Below are 21,517 nucleotides of genomic sequence, written 5' to 3' on the forward strand. Positions count from 1 at the left end.
CACTTTATCTGGATGGTTGAAGTGGTCATTGGAGCAAACAGAAATCTACAGATACCAGTATTTAAATGCTGGCTGCCCTTTTGACCGGAACCGAGGTTGGATCTTCCTACATGTCGGACAGGGACCTGAAGATGGCGTAGTAAATCGCCGAAACTGGTAGCCAAATAAAATAAGTTTGAAAATTAGACTGCTGAAAGGTATTTGATTTGACATACAACAGAAAATGAGGTCTCATTAAGTTTGAGAACACATTCTTTTCCAATAGCTCTGTTTTTATTCTAATTTTGCATTCCATTTCCTTGCTTTAAGAGAAGCAAAGTGATTGGTTATGTCATTCAAGTCCAATTTAGCAGATATGTAGTGTTCTATCTACAGAATAGTCTGTGTCACCTGTATTCAGCCTTATGTAGTGTTTAATCACCTCTTTAATTTGCTGAAACTGAGTTAGCAAGTGCAGACTTTAAACGGGACACCCTCCTCTAGCATTACTTTCCCTCAACAGTAGTTGTCGATACCAGTATTATTTTTCGACTTTTGGTCAGATCAATATTATTTCAGTTCCTTTTTGAAAACTTTCATATAATTTTATACACAGTATTTAAAGCTAAAATTTACGAAAAGGAATTACTTTATAAAATATTTTAGTTTCGATGTTATAATTGATAAATACTAGCTCTGAATGTACAGTTAAAATTATTTTTTTATAAACATTTGAAATTACGAATTATTTGCACACTTACAGTTTCTACTATTAATTACGCAATCCTGTACTGTTTACTATGTTTATCTCTGGATGCATTTATGAGATGATAATCGAAATTAATAATGTAACGAAAACTAGTAGGAATTCATTTGTTAAGAAAATTGTAAGTCCTTTGGGATATTGTTATTTGCGCAGAGTGAGGGAGTCGTAAGTTTGCCTCTGATGTGTTCGGACGAATTTTTGTATAATAGGTGCGAACAATGTAATTTCAGCTTTGTTAATGTGAAAAATCAAAATATTGTATGATATACTATAATGCGAGAAAATCAGTGGAAAATATATTTACATAAAAAAATTGTAGCAACAATCTTCCAGTTATTTAGTTCAAACCAACCGTGAGGACCTGATGTTAGATTTTCAGCTTCATGAATCAGACCCCTAGAGAAGAAGAATCGGAGCCATCTCAACATGACAAGCTAAGTAAACTTGAAAGTTTATTGTAATCTTCGCTCCTCTCAGATCTTCATAAACGACTTGGGTTATTAATTACTAGGACTGAGCATTGTTCAACCTGGAGAAGGCATGGAAGAAGGGGAAGATTACAAGACCCTAGAATTGGCGTAACTGTCCTCAAAGGTCCTTCGATGCTTAAATAATTATCTCGCAACCCAAACTTTGAGGGGGAGGGGGGGGGGACTTTTAAGATATCCAGATGGGAAGTTGTGTCGTTGCTTTTCATTAGCCATTCCTACCGGAATTAGAAAGCCACAATTTCGTTAACCAGCTCAGCTGTGCCGGTATTTCTGCTATATTTGAGACCAAAATCTGATGCATATTTTTCGAAATAAGATGCAGAGCTCTTATTTAAAGCGTTCCCGATTGGAAATTAAAGTTAAATTAAATGGTGTGTTACGGTGTGTGTCAGATCTGTTTCAAGTTTTAATCTCTACCGGTATTCTATCAAATACTTTGAATCACTCAAACTTAAAAAGTTTTTCACTCTTGTAGCCGGTTGCCAGATATCGGATTAGATCGAAAGGCTTCGGACAAATAACACAACTGCTTCAGCGGCCGATGGCTAACCTTTGAAACCAAGCACACCGTAGCGAATCAGCAGCAAAATATCCAGTGTTGAACATGAGCTAGCTGTGTATGCGGCAACTCTATACATCGAGCGCACTGTTGACACGGAGCCCATGTGACCCCTAGTCAGTAGACAGTAGGAGTCATTTCTTTGTGATGCTACTTGCACTGAATGGCACTATTATAACAACGTACTTTTACAGTCTCAGGCCGAGTGTAGGGCATCTTCGCACAGGCAGAATCACGTGGGCCTAAATCTTACGGTTAATTCTTTTATCGTCTTCTTTGTCAGTATTTGCGCCCTCTCTGTGCCTACGTGCATGGCGTGGGCCTATTTCGCCACAGTCCCTTTACGGTCCTACGATCGAAATATAAAAGTGTTTAATACGATAGAATTGGACTCGCATTAGCGAGACGCGCCATTTAAATCCACGTCCAGCCACTCTGACATAGGTTCCCATTAGTTTCCCTAAATCGCAACCGACGAATGACGGAATGCTTCTTCTAGGCAGGTACCAGTCGCTTTCTTGTCCCATCTATAGATATTTCCAATTCATGTTTGTGTTTCGCATAAAATGATCTCGTTGTAGGCGTGACGTTTAACTAATTTTACTTTTGTAAGATATGATCCATGCAGTCAAAAGGTGCTTCCATCGACGTTTTTGCTTTACGCAACCTTAGAACTACAAAACCTGTATTAACAATCATCATTACATAAATTGATCGTATACACTTCTCCCCATCGACCACAGCCTCCTACCTACGTGCGTGGCAACATGTGGCGAGTATTGTATGTCTCTGTACAGCTAGTCTACGTCGGCAAAGATGACTGACGCGTTTCCAAGGCTTGCCCGGAACAGATGACAAGCGTTTAAATTAAACCAGTGTGTACATAGGTAGAAGTGCCTTTTTTGTATATATTGTGGATGTTGTGGGTTAGAAAGAAATTTTATTAGTTGAGTTTTACTGTTGGTTCCCGTCAGACACGCGTTTCTCAATGGAATGCCGTCGAGCATCGAAGTCGTACAAATTTGTGTCGGCCGGTGACGTTTCGTAGGGCTGTGTAAGAAGTTTAATTGAAAAGAATGTGTTAGTTAACGCTAGCATTGAACTTTTCATTATTGTTGATATGTGGCAACATTCGCCGTCGGAGGAGGTGAATGTTTGGTTGGCTGTGACGCTTCGTCGCAAGAAACCAAGGTTCAAGTGAAATATTCAGTGAAAAACTCAGTGCTAACATTTGCCTGAAAACCCAATAAAATGGGAACTTCGTCAAGCAGACACGGTGATATAACGACAAACGAATATTTGCAGCGTTTTGTTGGATCGGAGAATATATCGCCAAATGATCCGTTCTGGAACAGATTCCTGTCTTTCTCATACACACCACCAGTTTCAAGGTAAGACAATATTTGTAGAGGCAAAGAAAATTGAAACACGTTCATTTGTTGTCCTCCCCCCGCCCTCCACCTATAGTACAGTGTTGACGTAACAGATCTTAACAAAATACAGATCATCAGTGAGACGTGCCAAATTAATCCTTTAAACGCCATCATATGTCTGAGATTATTCGTTAGTTTAATTCTAGTTAGTGATTCAATTAAATCATGTTTTACGGATCTCTCACTAACAAATATTCCCTGAACAATAGATGATCTGAAAACAATATCAGGATTGTGTGTGCTTTCGAAAAATCTTTGAAGCCCACTTTTGCTAACAGCTAGTGTCTACTTTAAAATTTCATTGACATAACTGTTTTCTATCCTGTGTTCCACAAAATTTTCTTATTGTTCATTCTATATTTGAGTGCATTACAACAAAAGATGACTGCCTTTTATTTTTAACTGTGTCAACTTGAGTATACCAGGGAAAAAACCCACTAAAAGGTAAATCAGTAAACTATTTGCCTAGGTAGTATTTTTTTGTAAGCTTTATTTGCAAGTAAGTGATTGTAGGCCTAAAGCATAGTTTTACATAGCTGGTTCAGAAGGATTATCAAAAAATGCAGTTTGAATTGGTAATTCATGTTCAAAGTGTAACACTAAATCAGAATGTTGTGCACTCTTCATGATAGTATCATTTATTAACATATCTTTGCCAGTGACATTGTAACGTTTTTAAAAGTCTTAAGGCCATAAAATATATTTTCAAATGTAACCTGAAATTTCTCTGACTAATCAGTAAATGAAATTATGATAACTAAAAGATAATATAGTAAACATTACCCTAACTGCATTGCACAATTATAACTCAATAAATATTTTGTAAAGATGGTAGTAGTTTAATTAAACGTGATGGTCCACAGGCAGTGTTATGCTAGTCAATTTTGTTCAGTTGCTGGCTGAAAGATTGAATGGTTGCGCTGCTCCCAGCCTGAGATTATACAACATTTCTACCTGGAGTAATTCTGCTGCAGAGACTGTATATAGTTCGAGTTTTAAAGTGATTAACTTCAAGTTTCCTGTACTACCTTAACACCTCTTTTTCCCTTTGGTGACCAAATTTTTCAACTCCATATTTGTTTAGTTTGTTTTGAAGACCCCATCATGAAACAAATCTCACAGCTGTAGTTGTGCATAGGAATTTAACAAAACTGGTAATTATCTTTGTGGAAAAAACACACACACACACACACACACACACACACACACACACACACACACACACACACAAAGACTTTGACATCAGAGAAGGATGTTGAGAAGAAATTGTCTGTATCCATGTTAAATGAATTACTGGCATACTCATAAAGTGATTTAACGAAATGACAGAAATCTTAAAACTGAATGACAGGCTGGAATTTGGATATCTCCTGCCCCCTCCGTCCGTCCTTCCCACCTATTCTGTTCATACTGTTCCTATTGCATTTCCAAAAATCAGCTAACATCATATGTTACTTTAGGAATATATAGTGGGGTGTAAAGGTGATTTGTGTTTGTGAATTCCCCCCCCCCCCCCTCAATAAATTACCTTTTGTACACTATGTGCTTGTGACTTAGGGCGTGTCATTAGGCTTACAGTCAAGAAAATATATACAAATAATAGCATACGTAGTAAATCTATACAATTGCTTGCACAGTATATAAACAATGTTACATAGTGCATAGCTATGAGCATTACGTAATGACTTACAATACCAGAGTTGAAACAATACAATTTTGTGACATAATAGTATCTTATATTGTACACGAGTGGTCATAATTCTTATTTACTTTCTAACACTAATTTCTAATGCCAGTTTCTCGTAATGTGGTAATAAAATTTATTATTCACAGGATGAATTTTTGTTCACTGTTACTCATGTACCCATCCATGCTATAGAATTCTTCTTCTATAAGAAGCTTTTGTTGGGTTGCGGGGAACATCATCTCAGTTTTGAGGTTTTTTAAGTCTCCTTGCAAAGATTGTATTAACTTGATACTGGAGTGTTTAGGATCTCTTCAAAAAATCTGAAGTCTATGTGAAATACACCACAGTTGTTTTGTGTTTGTTGTTTTATGGGGATGAACAATCTCATTGGTCTCTAGTTTTGTGCCAACTCCTAATGCAGCCACAATGGTCTTGAATATATACAATGATGAAAATATCAAAATATTTAGATCTTTGAAGCAATTTGTGCAAGATTCCTTTTACTTATTTTTCCATATATCCAAATCGCTTTCATGTGTGGTATGAATACTCGTTTCATTCCTGTGCCGTCCAAGTTCCCGCATACTGAGTTCCATATTGCATACACAGTTCAAAATGTCTTACTCAGGTAAGGTTTAGATAGTTTCTTGGTAAATGGTAAGAGCTTCTGCAGCCTTTGAGCCACAGAGTAAATGCCTGCTCTATAAACACACATAGAAAAAGTTTCATCTTGTCTTCATGATGTAAAAATCCCTCTTACTTGTTTAACACAACAAATAAGATTCATAATCATTACTATTCTCTCCTTAAAATGCTTGTTTGAGAGCTGGTGGTAATATTGGCACATTTACATTACCTAATAAGTGACCCAGGCCTTCACTATCAAGTATTTATTACTTTGGGTAGGACAAAATACTGATGTTTGGCTCCATAATGCACTATATGTTGAAATTAATAGCAGTAAGTGAGAAACCAAGAGTTGTTGTACACCATGGTTCCATCATATCTGTATCATTAGTGTATCTGCACTATAGAGTTAATCCACAGAGTGCTGAGTCTAGTACCTAAGTTTGCCTCAGATGTTTTGTATAAAACAAATGATAATTGATAGACATAGCAGAAAACGTATGACTATTCCTTGGTATTGCTTATAGAGCTCACAGCCACCTGATATAATCATGGATTATGAGAGTTGCAGGGAATCTTTTAATTAAAAACTTTTGGCAATGATGAACAACTCTGTGTTTGAAAATTGCTACAACTATATATCCAGAGGGTACTGAGATGCATGAGAATGACATTTATCTGTAATGAAATGAAATAAAGTCCAAGGACATGTGGTCCCAGCATCACCATTATGGTCCAGTCAACAAAGGGAAAAAATGGAGGGGGGGTCATAGTCACAAATTTTTGTACAATGCTGGGAGGGAGTGTCATGAAGAACATACTAAAAATCCTGACTGGTGGGGTCTGAGCATTGGGGTTTGGGCATTTAAAGGTCACTTTTTATGTTTCCCTGTAACGACTCAAAAACAGTGGCTCAAAGCAAAAATGTTTCCCAGCACAGAATTAAAGTACATTAAATTTCCTGTAAAAAAAAGTCCTATTCATTTTTTCTCTGGGACTAATAGTTTTGGCATTGCAGTTAATTGAAAAATTGCAGATTCTTAAAAATATTGTTCTAACAGTATAGCTAAAATTAATGTTTGTCCTTAAATTAGGTGGGTTAAAAACAGATATTAAATATGTGTACCACATCTAAGTGCAGTAAAGCTCTGTTGAGGGATAAATTGTGTTTTGCGGATGTAACAGAATGGAGGGGGGGGGGGATGCGTGGGGTAGAAGCACAAGGGAAGGTAGGTAACCAGATTGTGTTCATGCACTCCCCTCCATTATAGGTCTGCAAACTGAAGGTTGAACAAATGATTCCCCACTCCATCTACCCTACTGCATCACAAGAAGCAACTGCAGGATGTTTCACACAATCATACAGACCTTCCACACCACAAGGCAGTATGCAGACATGCCCTGAGAGTGTTTATTTTGCGTAAAATGTGTTGACACTACAAGGATTGCAGATATGAGTTACTGCTAACAGTAATGCATATGACAGAATCTACATAAATATCTGCACACTGTCCTACACTGCTAAATACGAAATTTCTTTTGCTTCTTAGACATGTGTTGTGTTCTTCTGGGAAAGGCAACTACTCCTACTGCAAGTGCTGTTCACTTTTCGGTTTATGGACAGACTATACCCCACTTCATTTCCTGTTCAGTTTCTTATGTGGGTACACAAACTAACTCCACTGAGCTTGTGTTTATATAGTGGAGTTATTTTCAGTTTATTGAGTACTTATTTGCAGTTGTTAAGTGAGCAACTATATGAAAAAGCTAAACAGCTGGAGCTGTCGACTGTCTACCACACTGAAGAGCCTTTTCCAAGTGTAACATGCTGCCAATATGTATTCAACTTTCAGAAGAGGACCAGAGGCTTAAATTGCTTCCCTCTGTAACATAAATAAGTCACTTAGGTGTTATAGAATTTCAGGTATTTGAACTTAAGACAATCAGTGCTTTACAGCAGATTACTGTTCCAGACTTGAACATGATCAGTCATATTCCATCAAACATATTAACACCCACCTTGCAAGATATGCTTTGGATGTGTGAGAAGTATCTCCACTCAGTACAGCCTACTGTAAAAGTGCCAGCAGTTCCTGAATGGAAAAGACTTGTGTAGTCTCACAATTAATGTTAAGGGAAGTGAAGTATCTATCTGGTCATTCATTAATTCTCACCAGGTGACAACACAATTACACAACTTTAAAGTATGCTGTAGCAATAGACAGCAGCAAAATGCCACATTTACCAGTCCAGTCCCTTTCCCACCAACACTACATAGGCCACTGACAATATCACACTCATAAATTAAACTCACAGAAACATAGTTTATTTAATGCCTACTTGACAACTGCAGATAAGTAGTCATTTAATAAACTGAAGATAACTTCACTATATAAACACATGCTTAGCGAAGTTGTTTTCTCTATTCACATAGGAGAGCAGGAAAAGAAGTGCTGGGGGGGGGGGGGGGGAGGTACAGTCTGTCTGTAACCTGAAAATCGAACAGCACTTGTGCAGTAGGAAGTCACCTTTCCCAGAAGAACATTACAGCTGCCGTACAGGATGACTAAGAATCAATTTCCCCTTGAGCAGTGCAGCACTACGTGCAGATATTTACATATGTTGTGTCCATTGTGTTACTTGTGTTAGTGTTATTAGTAATTCGTATGTACTTTCCATGGAGCGTTAATACCATCTTGGACCCCCCCTCCCAGCTATGTCTGGTCTCTACATTGTGTCAACCCCCACTGCCGAAGCAGGCTGCAATCACTGTGTGGCACTATGGCCCAGCAGTTGGTGTTTTGATCTTAAGCAAGAATCAACTAGACAAAGTAGGAAAGCCTTGGAAGAAGTCTTATCAAAAACAACTTGTAAAATTATCATATACATACTGGGAGGGTGTGCTCTTGCATTGTCCTGCACGAAATAACTGTGGGTATTTTCATTAGTTGCTAGTCCTCTGAAGAAAGGTTGCAGTAGTGTATTCACGTAATGATCAGAAGTTATGGTTTGTGGAAAAAGATTGGTCTAATAATTGTGTTGCACTAATTGCGCACCATAGTCGTGCTTTCACACCATGCAGAAGCTTTTGCTGTAACTGATGAAATTTTCCAGAACTCCAACATCTGTTATTCAGTGAGTTCATGAAACCCATAAACTGTAACAATATTTAAGAAAGCATTCTAGGATTAGAAACAGTTTCTGAATCGGTTAGTCCACTATGATTACTTTGTAAGGTTTCAGTTTGGAGTTTGTGCTCAGCTCTGTGGGCAGTTGGAACTTGTCTAGTTTATTAGTTGCTAAAACCTCCCATACTGATCCAGAACCTCGAGCAATGATTGCAGCGTGCTCGGAGGGTATTGGCCCAATACCAGAGACATCAGTGCATTATATGAGAAATGGTGTGTGGATTATCAGCTATAGTGAAAAGGGGGCTTTCAGGTAAACTCTTTGTGGCAATTTGCCGCCCACTCACATGGTATTCCTCTGTATTGTGGAGGGCTTTCAGTTGTTAATGGAAGATGGATTAAATTATAAACAATTTAAGATGCAGTCACTGATACTAATGACATGGACATATAATCTTCATAGAGCTCTTGTATTCTTGTGGAAAATTATAAGCATCAGTGAAACCTGATGTAGTATCTGGTCCCACCAACAAATGTAAGTGAAGTGCAGAAGTAGCTGATGCCTTTCTAATACCACTGACGAATGTATGCAGCCACAGAGGTTCAAGAACATTTACAATCAACAAGAAAGTTCAGTTTCTGGGATCTCTTAAGTGAAAAGGATAGAAATTTTGAGTGACAATGACAGGTTTTGTTACCAAAGTTAATTGGAATCGCCTTGCTCATATACTGATTCGATATAAATTAGTTCCTATTAGGTACATCCTGTTCCACCAAAAAATAAAGTTCTTGGACTCATTTTTGGATTTCCTCAGAGCTAAGATGAATGTATCATGGTCCACTACAAAGAACAATGACTGTAGTGGCCTTCAAAGGTTTTAGCTACAGTAAACAATAGGAATGCTATTTATTTTGGTGCTGCACTCCCACAGTCTATTATACATTCCAAACAACAATATAAAACAAAGTAATGTGGTTCTTGTATTGCTTCTGATATACATAAATGATCATCCACTTACAGTTATAGAAGGTGCAATTTTGCACTTTCTGCAGATTATACAAGTATAGGAATAACAAATTGTATCAGTACCTTTACTGGAAATATATATATTTTCAAGCATTTCATTACGCAGTACACATAGTTCATTATTCTCATAGAACTCCAAAAGCTATAAAATAATTTTCTCAAATAATGAAATACAAGAAGTAGAAAGTGTTAAGTTTGTGGGACTGCAGATAGATAACACACTCGATTGGGAAACCCGCTGTCTAGAATTAATGAAACACATTGGTTCGGCTGTGTGTGTGTCTTATGTATTAGACTTGTTACTGCTATAAACAATTTAAAAATTAAGCTACTGGTTTGTTCTGCATGTCTCCATTCAGAAATGAGCTATGGAATCATTTCTGGGGAAATTCAAGCTGCAGAGATAGTATTTTAATACAAAAGCATGTTATAAGAATTAAATCTAGTTTAAATTCTAGAACATTCTGCAAATGCTTGTTAAAAATTAAGTATTTTGGCAATTACCTTATTATAGATATACAGGGTGTTTCGAAGGCTAGAGGCAACAGATCTTTTTTTTGGGGAACAACTTTTGTTGGGACAAAATGTTCATTGGCATCCTTTTGCATGTGTGGGCACACACATAAGCATATTGTGTTTGTTGTGGCTTTAAATCCTCCAAAGACTGGTTTGATGCATCTCTACACACTAGTCTGTCACATACAAGCCTCTTCATCACCGAATAACTACTGCAACCTGTATCCATTTGAACCTGTGCGCTGTATTCATTCCGTGACCTCCCTCTACAACTTTTACCCTCTTCCCCCCCTCAGACACCCACACACAGTTCCTCCAATACCATACTGACAGTTCCTCGATGCCTCAGAATGTCTCTTCTCAACTGATCCTCTCTTTTAGTCAAGTTGCACCATAAATTCAATACCTTCTCCTTAGTTACATGATATGGACATCTAACCTTCCTCATTCTTCTATTATAGCATTACATTTCAAAAGTGTCTGTTCTCTTCATGTCTGAACTGCATATTGTCCAAGTTTCACTTCCTTATAAGGCTGCTCCCCCAGACAAATACCTTCAGAAAAGGCTTCTTAAACACTAAAATGAATATTGATTAGTTTTCTTTGCCAGAAATTCTTTCCTTGCTGTAGCCAGTCTGAATTTTATTCCTTTCTGCTTGGCCATCATCAGTTATTTTGTTGCTCATAGAGTAAAACTCGTCAATTACTTTTAGTGTCTCATTTCCTAATGTAATCCCTTTAACATTGCCTGATTTAATTCAACTACATTCCATTACCCTCATTTTCTGTTAGTTGATTCTCATCTTATTATCTTTTTCAAGTCACTATCCATCCCATTCATTTGCTCTTCCAAGTTATTTGCTGTCCCTGGTAGGATTACAATATTGTCGGCAAATATCAAGATTTTTATTTCATCTCCTTGTAGTTTAATAACTTTTCCAGATTTGGTCCTAGTGTTGTTTCCATGGTTCTCACTATTTTTTGTGAAGAGAGAAACATTGGTAATGACAAAGGGAATTTCACAAAGCATGCTTACAAAGGTGTGCTAAGAAGTAATGCCTCAGAGATTTTTATGTGAAAAACATAAAGCATTTTAAATAAAACAAACATTATTAACATTCTACATCTTTCTTCTTCATGTCTGCATACTTACTTCTCAACATAGTCACCCTGATGACGAACACATTTCTCCGAACAAGAGACCAGTTTGTTGATACGGTCACTGTAGAATTTTTGATTTTGTTGATGGAGCCACAACTTCACCTCTGCTTGCACCACATCATCACTATCAAAGTGAAGTCATCAAAAGTGTTCTTTAAGTTTTGGAAACAGACAAAAATCGAATGTGGCCACTTCGAGAATGTATGGAGGATGATTGATGACAGTGAACCCAAGACATCAGATTGTTGTAGAGGTTGCAGCTCGTTTGTGGTGTGGCATTGTCATGTTGAAGGAGGGGGTGCTCCATGTGTGGATGAACTCTTCAAGTTTGAAACTAGATTACAGCACGCTGTTTCTCTGTCACTGACAAAGCTACATTTCATGTTACCATGTTACATATTACAGTTTGGAGCCTTATAGTGATAATAGAGGGCTGTAAATATGTAGACGTGAAGAATAAAGATGTATGCTGAAGTGCCTAAAAGTCATGGGATATCTCCTAACCTTGTGTCAGACCTCCTTTGGCCCGTCATAGCACATAGTGCAGCAGTTTGACATGGCATGGATTCAGCAAGTTGTTGGAAGCCCCTGCAGAAATATTGAACCATACTCTCTCTATAGCCATCCATAATTGTGAATGTGTTTCCAGGGCAGGATTTTGTGAACGAACTGATGTTTCATAGATGTTCAATTGGATTTTTGTCAGGTTATCTGGGTGACCAAATCATTCTCGCGAATTGTGCAGAATATTCTTCAAACAACTCGTGAACAATTGTGACCCAGTGACATTGTGCATTGTCATCCATAAAAATTCCATCCTTGTGTGGGAACATGAAGTATATGAATAGCTGCAGATGGTTTCCAAATAGCCGAACATAACCATTTCCAGTCAATGATTGGTTCACACCATTATGGAGCCACCACCAGCATGCACAGTGCCGTGTTGACAACATGGATCCATGGCTTCATGGTGTCTGCACCACACTCGAACCCTACCATCATCCCTTACCAACTGAGATCAGGACTCATGTGTCTGTTAGCACTGCTAACTCCATGCAAACACCACTGCAGTCTGTCGTTAAGGGAAAATCATTGGCCGCGCATTGTCCGTGGTGAGGGGTAATGCCTGAAATGTGTTTTCTCAGCACACTATTGACACTGTGGATCTCACTATATTGAATTCCTTAACAATTTTCGAAATCAAATGATCAATGCGTCTAGCTCAAAGTACCATTCCATGTTCAAACTCTGTTAATCCCTGTCGTGGGGCCATAATCACATTGGGAACCTTTTCACATGAATCGTATGAGTACAAGTGACAGCTCCGCCATTGCTCTGCCCTTTTACACATTGTATGACACTACTACTGCCATTTCTATATATGCATATTGATATCCCTGACTTTTGTCACCTCACTATAGAATGTTAATAACATGTGTTTAATTTGAAAATCTTAAAAGTTTTTACATCAAAAATTCAGAGGCATTTCTTTTCAGCATCCCTTATATAATACTGGTATCAAAAATAACCTCTACAAAGACTTCCATGGTGTTAATATTAGTCCAGAAATGAATAGGATACATGAGCACACATACATGTTAAATGTAGTGTTGATGATGAAGTGAAGTTTAAGACCGAATCAAGTACTTTCTGCTGGGCATCTCATTCTACTCCCTTAAAGAATAGATTTGTGAAAACTCTTAATTAAATGCTTTAAGTTAATTTATGACTGGAATTACACTATAATACAATAATGTTAAGCCATTTCTGTGTATTTCACTTAAGTTAAATGTACAGCTCAGACTTCCTTCACAGGATAAGAAGAGTTCAGTTCCCGACTGGACCATTCACAGTTAGGTTTTCCATGATTTTCACCAACTACTCAAGATGACTACTGGGTTGATTCCGTCAAAAATGATACACCCAGTACCCTTCCCTGTTACTGTGGTCTTCAATCTGAAGACTGGTTAGACACAGCTCTCCAGGCTAGTCTGCCCTGTGGAAGCACTTCATTTCTCCATAACAGTTGCAGCCTACATTCACTTGAACCTGCTTACTGTTTTCAACCCTTGGCCACCCTTTACAATTTTTACATCTCATATTTCCCTCATTGAATATCCTCAGGATGCAGCAGGACGTCTCTTATCAGCCAATCCCTTCGTTGATTCCAGTTGTGCCATAAATTTTCTTTTTTTCAGTATCTCTTTATTAGTTATGTAACCCATCCATCTAATCTTCAGCATTCTTAATAGCATCAAATATCAGAAGTTTGTATTCACTTATTGTCTGCACTATTTACTGCCTGCATTTCACTTTTGAATGTTAACTTCTTTTAGAAAAGCTTGTCTTACTGTTGGCCATCCGAATTTCATTTTGTCTTTACTTCTGACATCGTCAGGTATTCTGCAGCCCAAACGATAAAATTAATCTACTATTTGCAGTGTCATAGTTCCTAATCCAGTACCCTGATCCAATTTTTACTTTTCGCATTTGCCTCCATTACCAAACCCCGACAATTCCTTGATGCCCCAGCATGTGTCCTACCCTTCTTTTAGTCAAGTCGTGCCATAAATTTCCCTCCCATTTCAATTCAGTATATTTTCGTTAGTTATCCAGTTTACCCATTGAACCTTAAGCATTCTTCAGGCCAGTTTACCCATCTAATCTTAAGCATTCTTCTGTAGTACCTTATTTCAGGGCTTCTGTTGTCTCGTCTGAACTGTATATAGTTGTCATTTCACTTCTGTAAAAGTTACACTCCAGATAAATACATCAGAAAAACATTTAAATTTGTATCTGAAGTTAGGAAATTTCTCCTTTCTAGGAACACTTCTGTTGCTGTTGACAGTCGGCATTTTATATTTTCTCTACTTCAGCATTGTCAGTTATTTTGCCGCCCAAATAGCGAAACTCATCAACTGCTTTTAATGTCTCATTTTCAAATAAAGTTCCACCTGCATCATCTGAATTTATTTTATTGCATTCCATTATCCTTCTTTTACTTCTTTTGAACCTCATTTCAAGACACTATTCTTTCTGTTCTCTTAAATCTCCAAATACTTTACTGTTTTGGAAATACTGAAAAATGTTATCAGTAAACAAATTTCATTCCTTCTCCCTAAACTTTAATTCCCTTCTCTTTACTACGTACTCAATGTACACACTGGCTCAATCCCTTCTCAACTACTGCTTCCCTTTCATCTCCTTTGATTCGTATAATGTGGTTTCTGTACAAGTCATGAATAACCTTTCAACTCTGTGCATTATGTCCTTACTGCCTTCAGACTTGCAAAGAATGTTGTCTAGGCAACATGGTGAAAAGATTTCTCTAAATTTACAAATACTATAAATGAGGGTTAGTCTTATTTGAATCTCACTCCTACGATAAGATAATAGGATACAATATTGCCCACATTTGTTCAGAATCCAATCCGATCTTCGCTAGGGTCAACCTCGACCAATCTTTTCATTCTTCTATACTTAGTCACTTGTTACATATATCATATTCCTGATTAACATTATGGTGTTGACATGGCAACAATACAAACATAGAACACCTGTATATGAGTAAATAAAAAGTAATAATATTTATATTACTGCATGCAGGCCATTTATAGTTTTCAGATTTTAATAACTAATTATCTACACTTAATAATTCCTCTATTGTATAGGAGTTCTTCGAGAGAAGACTCCTTAATCTAAATTTGAAAACACTTCTATTGTATCTCACAGATTTTATTTACATGGGTAGATTGTCAAAGAGTTTTATAGTTGCATATTTCACCCCTTTCTTTGCCAAAGTTAGATTCATTTAAGGGTAATGCAGATCAGTTTCCTTTCTTGTGTTAAATGTGTGACTATCTCTGGTAGTCTCAAACTTAGAAGGATTACTGATAAAAGATTTCATAAATGAATAAATGTACTGTGAGGCAGTGGTTAATATTCCCAGCTGCATGAACTCGACAAACATTCTAATTACTCTCTTTTGTCCAATGACTACTTTTTGGCTAAGCAAGAAGTTACCCCAGAATATTATCCCATAAGAAATCAATGAATGATAATATGCTAAATTGCTTCTGTAGCCCCAAAGTTGTTATTTATTCTTATGGCAATAGTAGCCAAACCTAAACATTTTAGCAGGTCTACTACATGTTTTTTTTTTTTCTTTTTTTTCATCAATATGCACACCTAAGAACTTTCAATTTTCTGCCCTGTTCATTATTTCTTGTTGGTGTATTTGGTTAGTAGTATGGGGGATATTTTTGGCAGTACAAAACTGGATGAACGGTCCCCCCCCCCCCTTTCACAGAAACATCATTTACTATAAGGGTTGATCAAAAAGTTTCTGTTTGAAGGCTGTACTGTGCAGAATACGAATCTGACAAAATTTCTGTGAGCATTGTAGCAATCATCCCTCTGATAACACCAGGTCGAAGATACTCATTTGGTAAAACACCTTGCCCTGCTGCATGAAAGTCTGTAACTGCCTGGTGCATGTCCTTGCCCGACAAGAATCGTCAGCTCTTCAAGACCTTTTTTTAAAGACCAAAGTTGTAATGATTGCACGAGGACAGATCACGATTATATGTTGGGAGGGGGGTGGGGGGATGCTAGAGTGTCTCCCACTTGTGTGAGGCTGGCCTTCCAGATTTACTGGTGTCTTGTGTCAAATCACACCCAGCACCGCACTTGGTGCATCATTCCCCAATGGTGCTTTTCGACAGACGTGGTGCCTTCTATGCACTTTTCATTCTCCAGTGGATGTCTGCTTGTGTTTGCCCTTCAGCAGCATTACATTGGTTCTGTTTGGTCACATTTGGTAATGACATGACCATAGATGACATTTCCTTGCCTACATGTTGATGCTTATATACTTGCATCAGAGTTACACTATGCTACAGCAACATCCTCAGATGGAAACTTTTTGATCGTCCCTCATACTTTCTCTGTTGATGCTTGTATCATCTGCAAACAGGACAGATTCTGCCTCCTGATTAAAATAAAACAGCAGATAATGTACAAAAATAAAAACAGTAGTGGGTCCTTTGGGACACCCATTGTAATTTATTCCTCTGCAGGTGATGTGGTGGCCCTCTTTCTATTACTCGAACAGCCTAAGATAACTTTCTAAATCATGTCAGTATTTTGCAGTAGTATTCACACCTGTCAGCAACTGCCTTTTGTGGAACTGAATTATTACATTGTTCTTGATATGTGATAGTATTGGGTCTGTCTCACATATATTGCATACCAGGTGGAATAGTTTTGAAACAGTACATTTGTCCAAAGATCGTAATAATTCTGAGGGAATTTTGTCCACTTCAGTTGCCTGTTTTGACTTAGGTGTTTCACTGCTCTGTCAGCTTCTTTATGCAGTATTATACCACCCATCTCATCTTCATTTACCTCGTAGGGGGCCCACAGCTGTGCTGTAGGTACAAATGTGGCGCACATGGGGCCCAAAGCTATTGCAGCCTCCCTTCTCTCTCGGGCTGCATTCCATTTCCCCAGATCTTTCTTCCTTGGTGTTTCCATTTACAATGTGCCAGCTATTCCTTCAGTTCCTCTATTCCTTTGCGATCTTGTCTTGTGTTTCCCCCTCTCCCTTTTTTCTTGGCATTTTCTGGTCTATTTTGGGGTTTGACCCTCCCTAAATTTTTTTCTGTAATTTGAGCCATTTGGGGAAGAAATCCCTCCCAAATTGGGCTGTTATGTAACTATCAGGTTGAGCCCCCTGACAACACAAGCATCACACTTCTGGGACCTGAGCTGTCACTGCCTTGTGTATGCTTGGCAGTGGTTGCTCATCTTTTTGGGTCATTGGAACTCCCTGCAACAACTGCTGTGCCAGGTGGCACTTGCTGCAGCTGAGTGGTGACCATGGGGTGAGCTCCCAGTCAGAGTGGGTGGTTTCAGGGCAGACTGCATATGAAGTGTGTCAAGCTCCATACTTCTGGCCACTCTTCCGCTGCTATCTCTTCAGATAGAAAGGGTTCTCTCTCCCCTCCTACCTTTGCTTCCTTAACCTTTCCCTCCCTGGTCATGCTGTGGGAGGAGGACCAGGCCTGCTAGCTGAGGGTGAAACCCGCTCTTTTTTTGTAGAACACATCAAAGATAAGTTTGGTGAAGCTGACTCTCTTAATAAGATGCAATATCGCTCCCTGCTGATTAAAACCTCTTCCGCCAGTCAGTTGGCTTCCCTTTGTGCTTGTGAGTGCTTATGACACATCTGGGTAAACATTACAGCTCACCAGTCCTCAAATGTGACCCAGATCATTATTTTTCCCAAGTATCTTCTTTTTCAATCTGATGAGGGAACTCGGGACTAACCTGGCATGCCATTCATTTCGTCTGGCGAGTACAGAGTGGTCCAAAGGACAGTGGCATTGATACCGCCACTTTCATCCTGGCTTTTGAGGGGCATACACTTACAGAAAAAATCAATGTTAGGGTTTATCATTGCAACGTCAAGCCCTATATTCCACTTCCCATGTGCTGTTTCCGGTGTATCTGTTTTGGTCACATTGTCATGATGTGAGGCGACTCCTATTTGCAGCGACTGTGACTGCACTGCCCAAGTGCATGAAATGTTCCGGCCCACATCTTCTCATTTGCCTGATTGCCCTATCTATAAAAAAGAAAGGAAGATTCTGGAATTCAGAACTCCAGACCACTTATTCTGCTCTGAGGCCCAACTGAAATCCGACTGTCTTCATCCTGTATCTTTAATATTTGCCCTTGCTTCCATTGTGTCCTTTGCTCCTCCTCTGTCCTCCTTCCTCCTTACCTCCATTCTCGCCCCCCCCCCCCCCCTTTCCCTTTCCTCATACCTGGTGGTTCCCATTCACTCCCTTCATAGTGCTTTCTCTGGCACCCACCGAGGTTAGGCTCCCTCTAGGAGGCCCTCCTCTCCGCCACATCCGGGACAAGAAGCCTGTTACTTACAAGTCGGACGTGGGACCCATGCTCTCTGGGCCTCAAGGTCACTCATTCTCTATCAGATCCTGATGTTTATGTTGCAACTTGCTCTCTTCTCGACCACACCTCCTCTCACCCTCCAAAAGAGAAGAAGATGCATAAGTCTCAAGTCAAAGGCCCCTCCCCCCCCCCCCCCCCTACCCTCCACTGTCTCAGGGGGTGCCGTCCCCTCTCTCTCAATCAGGGTCCGATCTTATATTCATGGATGTCACTTTGTCCTTACCGGTGATGGACACTGACACAGCAAACGATTCTTTCTGCCACATTCAACGTCCATCCAGACTCTTTTACTACTCTCCTCCAATGAAATTGTAATGGTTATTCTCATCACCTTCCAGAACTGTAGTCTCTTCTTTCCCTCTACTCTGTATCTTACATTGTATTGCAGGACTCTCATTTAGTTGGTACTTATTTACTGACTCCTCATGGTTTTCCAAGCCTTCTGCCAGAACCGGGTCAGCCATTTGAAGGCCCCTGATGACGTCTGCCTGTTGGTCTGCGCGGACATTGTTAGTTCCTGGGGTCCTCTTCAAACTGCACAGGAAGCGGTCATTGTTCTGATCCGTGTAGACTCTGCAGTAACGATATGCAATCTTTATCTATGTCCATTTGGCCTCCTATGCTTCCTGCTCTTCTTGCTCTCCTTCAACAGCTCCAGGCATTCTTTCACTCGGGGATTTTAACATGTATAACCCTCTGTGGGATGGTATTGTGACTACTGATTTCAGCAGGATTGTTGAAGACCTACTGGCGGAGCTGCGACACATTTTAGTTTGGCACACGGCACATTCTTGACCGTTGATCTTTCCATCTATAGCCCTGGATTCCTCCTCTCTCTCCCCCCCCCCCCTCCCCCATTCATTGGGGGGTTGACAACAATTTGAGTGACAGCAATAATTTTCTGATTGTCGTATTTTTTCTTCAATGTCACGCATGTGGATGCCCGATACTAATGCAGATTGGGATGCCTTTTCCTCAGCTACCATCCCAACTGCTCCACCACAAAGTGGCACTGATGAGTCTGTACAGAACTTAACCGACACCATCCTTTCAACAGCTTCTCCAGCGATTTTCTATTCCTCAGGTCCTCCCTGACAGAAGAATATCTCTTGGTGGACCCCCGAAATTGCTGTGGCTATTAAAGACTACCCTTATGCTCTCCAGTGATACAAATGGTATCCATCTCTTGACCAACTTACTTACTTACTCACTCCATGACACTATGGTCCTCTGAGGACCTTAGCCTCCTCAATCACAGACTTCCAGTCGTCTCGGTTGTCAGCATGTCTGCACCACCTCCTCACTCCCACTGCTCTCAGGTCGGCTTCCACATCTTCCAGCCATCTCACACGTGGTCGTATTCTCCTTCTACCACCAGGATGTCCCATCAACAGCTTCTTTGGGAGCCTTTCTTCTGTCATCTGCTGTACATGTCCTAACAATCTTAGCCTTCCCATTTTTACTGGGGTTACCAAATCAGGTTCTTTGTACAGAGACCTTATTTCTTCATTGGTCCTAATTCTCCACCAAGCGAGCTGGCGCAGTGGCTAGCACACTGGACTCGCACTCGGGAAGGCGATGGTTCAATCCCACGTCCGAACATCCTGATTTAGAGTTTCCGTGATTTCCCTAAATCGCCCAGGCAAATGCTGGGATGGTTCCACGCCCGACTTCATCCCTGTCCTTCCCTAATCCGATGAGACCAATGACCTCGCTGTCTGGTCTCCTCCGCCAAACAACCCCAACCCCTAATTCTCCATACCTCTCCTTTTACAGACCAAAAATCTTCCTCAGCACTTTCCTTTCCCAGATATTTAGCTGCTTCTTCAAAGCCTCCGTCAGTACCCATGTTGCACTGCCATACATAAGAACTGGTTTGATCTTTGTTTTGTAAAGTGTCAACTTTAATTTCCTACTTAGGTTCTTACTTTTGAGCATGGAATAAGTGCTCTCTATATGATCTGTTGGCAGCCTTAATTCGGTTTGCTATATCTGCCTCCACTTTGTTTTCTGATGTTGTTACTGAGCCTTATATATAAAACTGTGTGTTACAAACAGAGGATCTCAGCCGAGGGTGGACTTGCTGAAAGATGAGACAGACAGTTTGATAGTTGGAAAGGAGAAAATAATGGAAACGTGGGTACAACATTTTGAAGTATTACTGTCAGAAAGACACATCGTAAGTGAAGAGAGAAATGGAGGGGATAGAGAAGAAACTGAAGAAGAACAAGATGTGAATGGAGATGATGATTTAGTAAATACAGAACCACCCTCGATAGAAGAGTTAAGAGAAATTGTAAAGCAACTTAGGAATAACAAAGCTCCTGGATATGACGTCATAACGGCGGAAATGGTAAAACATGGAGGTAAAATAGTAGTAAGGAGGATACATAAAATAATTACAGTGATCTGGGAAACAGAGAAAATGCCAAAGGACTGGACGTTAGCAACCATCTGTCCTATACATAAGAAAGAATCATGCATGCAGTGTAAGAACTACCGAGGAATGCCTCTGCTGAGCATTGTCTACAAAATCCTTTCTGCTGCTATAACAAAGAGAATAATTAGAAGAACCAAAAGAATTCTAGGCAAGTACCAGGCAGGCTTCAGATCTGGGATGTCTACAGCTGACCATATCTTTACAGTACATGTGGTGCTGGAGAAGCCCTACGAATATAATATACAATTAGAACATCTCTTTATAGATTTTAAACAGGCCTATGACAGAGTTAAAAGATCAGCACTGTGGAAAACAATGCAGACATTCAAATTTCATAAGAAGTTAATAAAATTATCTAAGATGACCCTGGAAAACAGCAGAAGCCAGGTTAAAGTTCAGGGATGTATGTCGAGATCGTTTCCAATGGAATAAGACCTAAGACAGGGAGACCCATTATCCCTAGTACTATTCGACCTGGTATTAGAGAATACAGTAAGATCAATAACCACAAACCCAGGAGGCAATATTTACAATAGACTTCTTCAAATTTTAGCCTATGCAGATGATGTGGTAATAAGTGCTAGAAGTACAGAGGTGCTTACATCAGCTTTCAGGGAGTTTGAAGCCGCTGCCAAGAACCTTGGTTTAGAAATTTGTGAGACAAAATCTAAGGACATGGTAACTGAGAGAGTTAGGAGAAACACAGGTGATCTCCAGTTAGAAGG

General features: G+C 39.4%; 1 protein-coding gene across 2 annotated transcripts in view; it reads left to right on the forward strand.

Annotated features, from left to right (window-relative positions):
• Positions 1–2,598: 2,598 nt before the first annotated feature.
• The window catches only part of LOC126183468 (dymeclin), a 165,837-nt gene continuing 146,918 nt past the window's right edge, over positions 2,599–21,517 (forward strand). For both annotated transcript variants that reach the window (XM_049925479.1, XM_049925480.1), the window contains exon 1: positions 2,599–3,186. In XM_049925479.1, coding sequence (XP_049781436.1) covers positions 3,047–3,186 — 140 coding nt within the window. In that variant the 5' untranslated portion in view covers positions 2,599–3,046. The remainder of the gene's footprint in view (positions 3,187–21,517) is intronic.

The sequence above is a fragment of the Schistocerca cancellata genome, chromosome 4 (genome assembly GCF_023864275.1).
Source record: "Schistocerca cancellata isolate TAMUIC-IGC-003103 chromosome 4, iqSchCanc2.1, whole genome shotgun sequence".
Taxonomy (NCBI): Eukaryota; Metazoa; Arthropoda; class Insecta; order Orthoptera; family Acrididae; genus Schistocerca; species Schistocerca cancellata.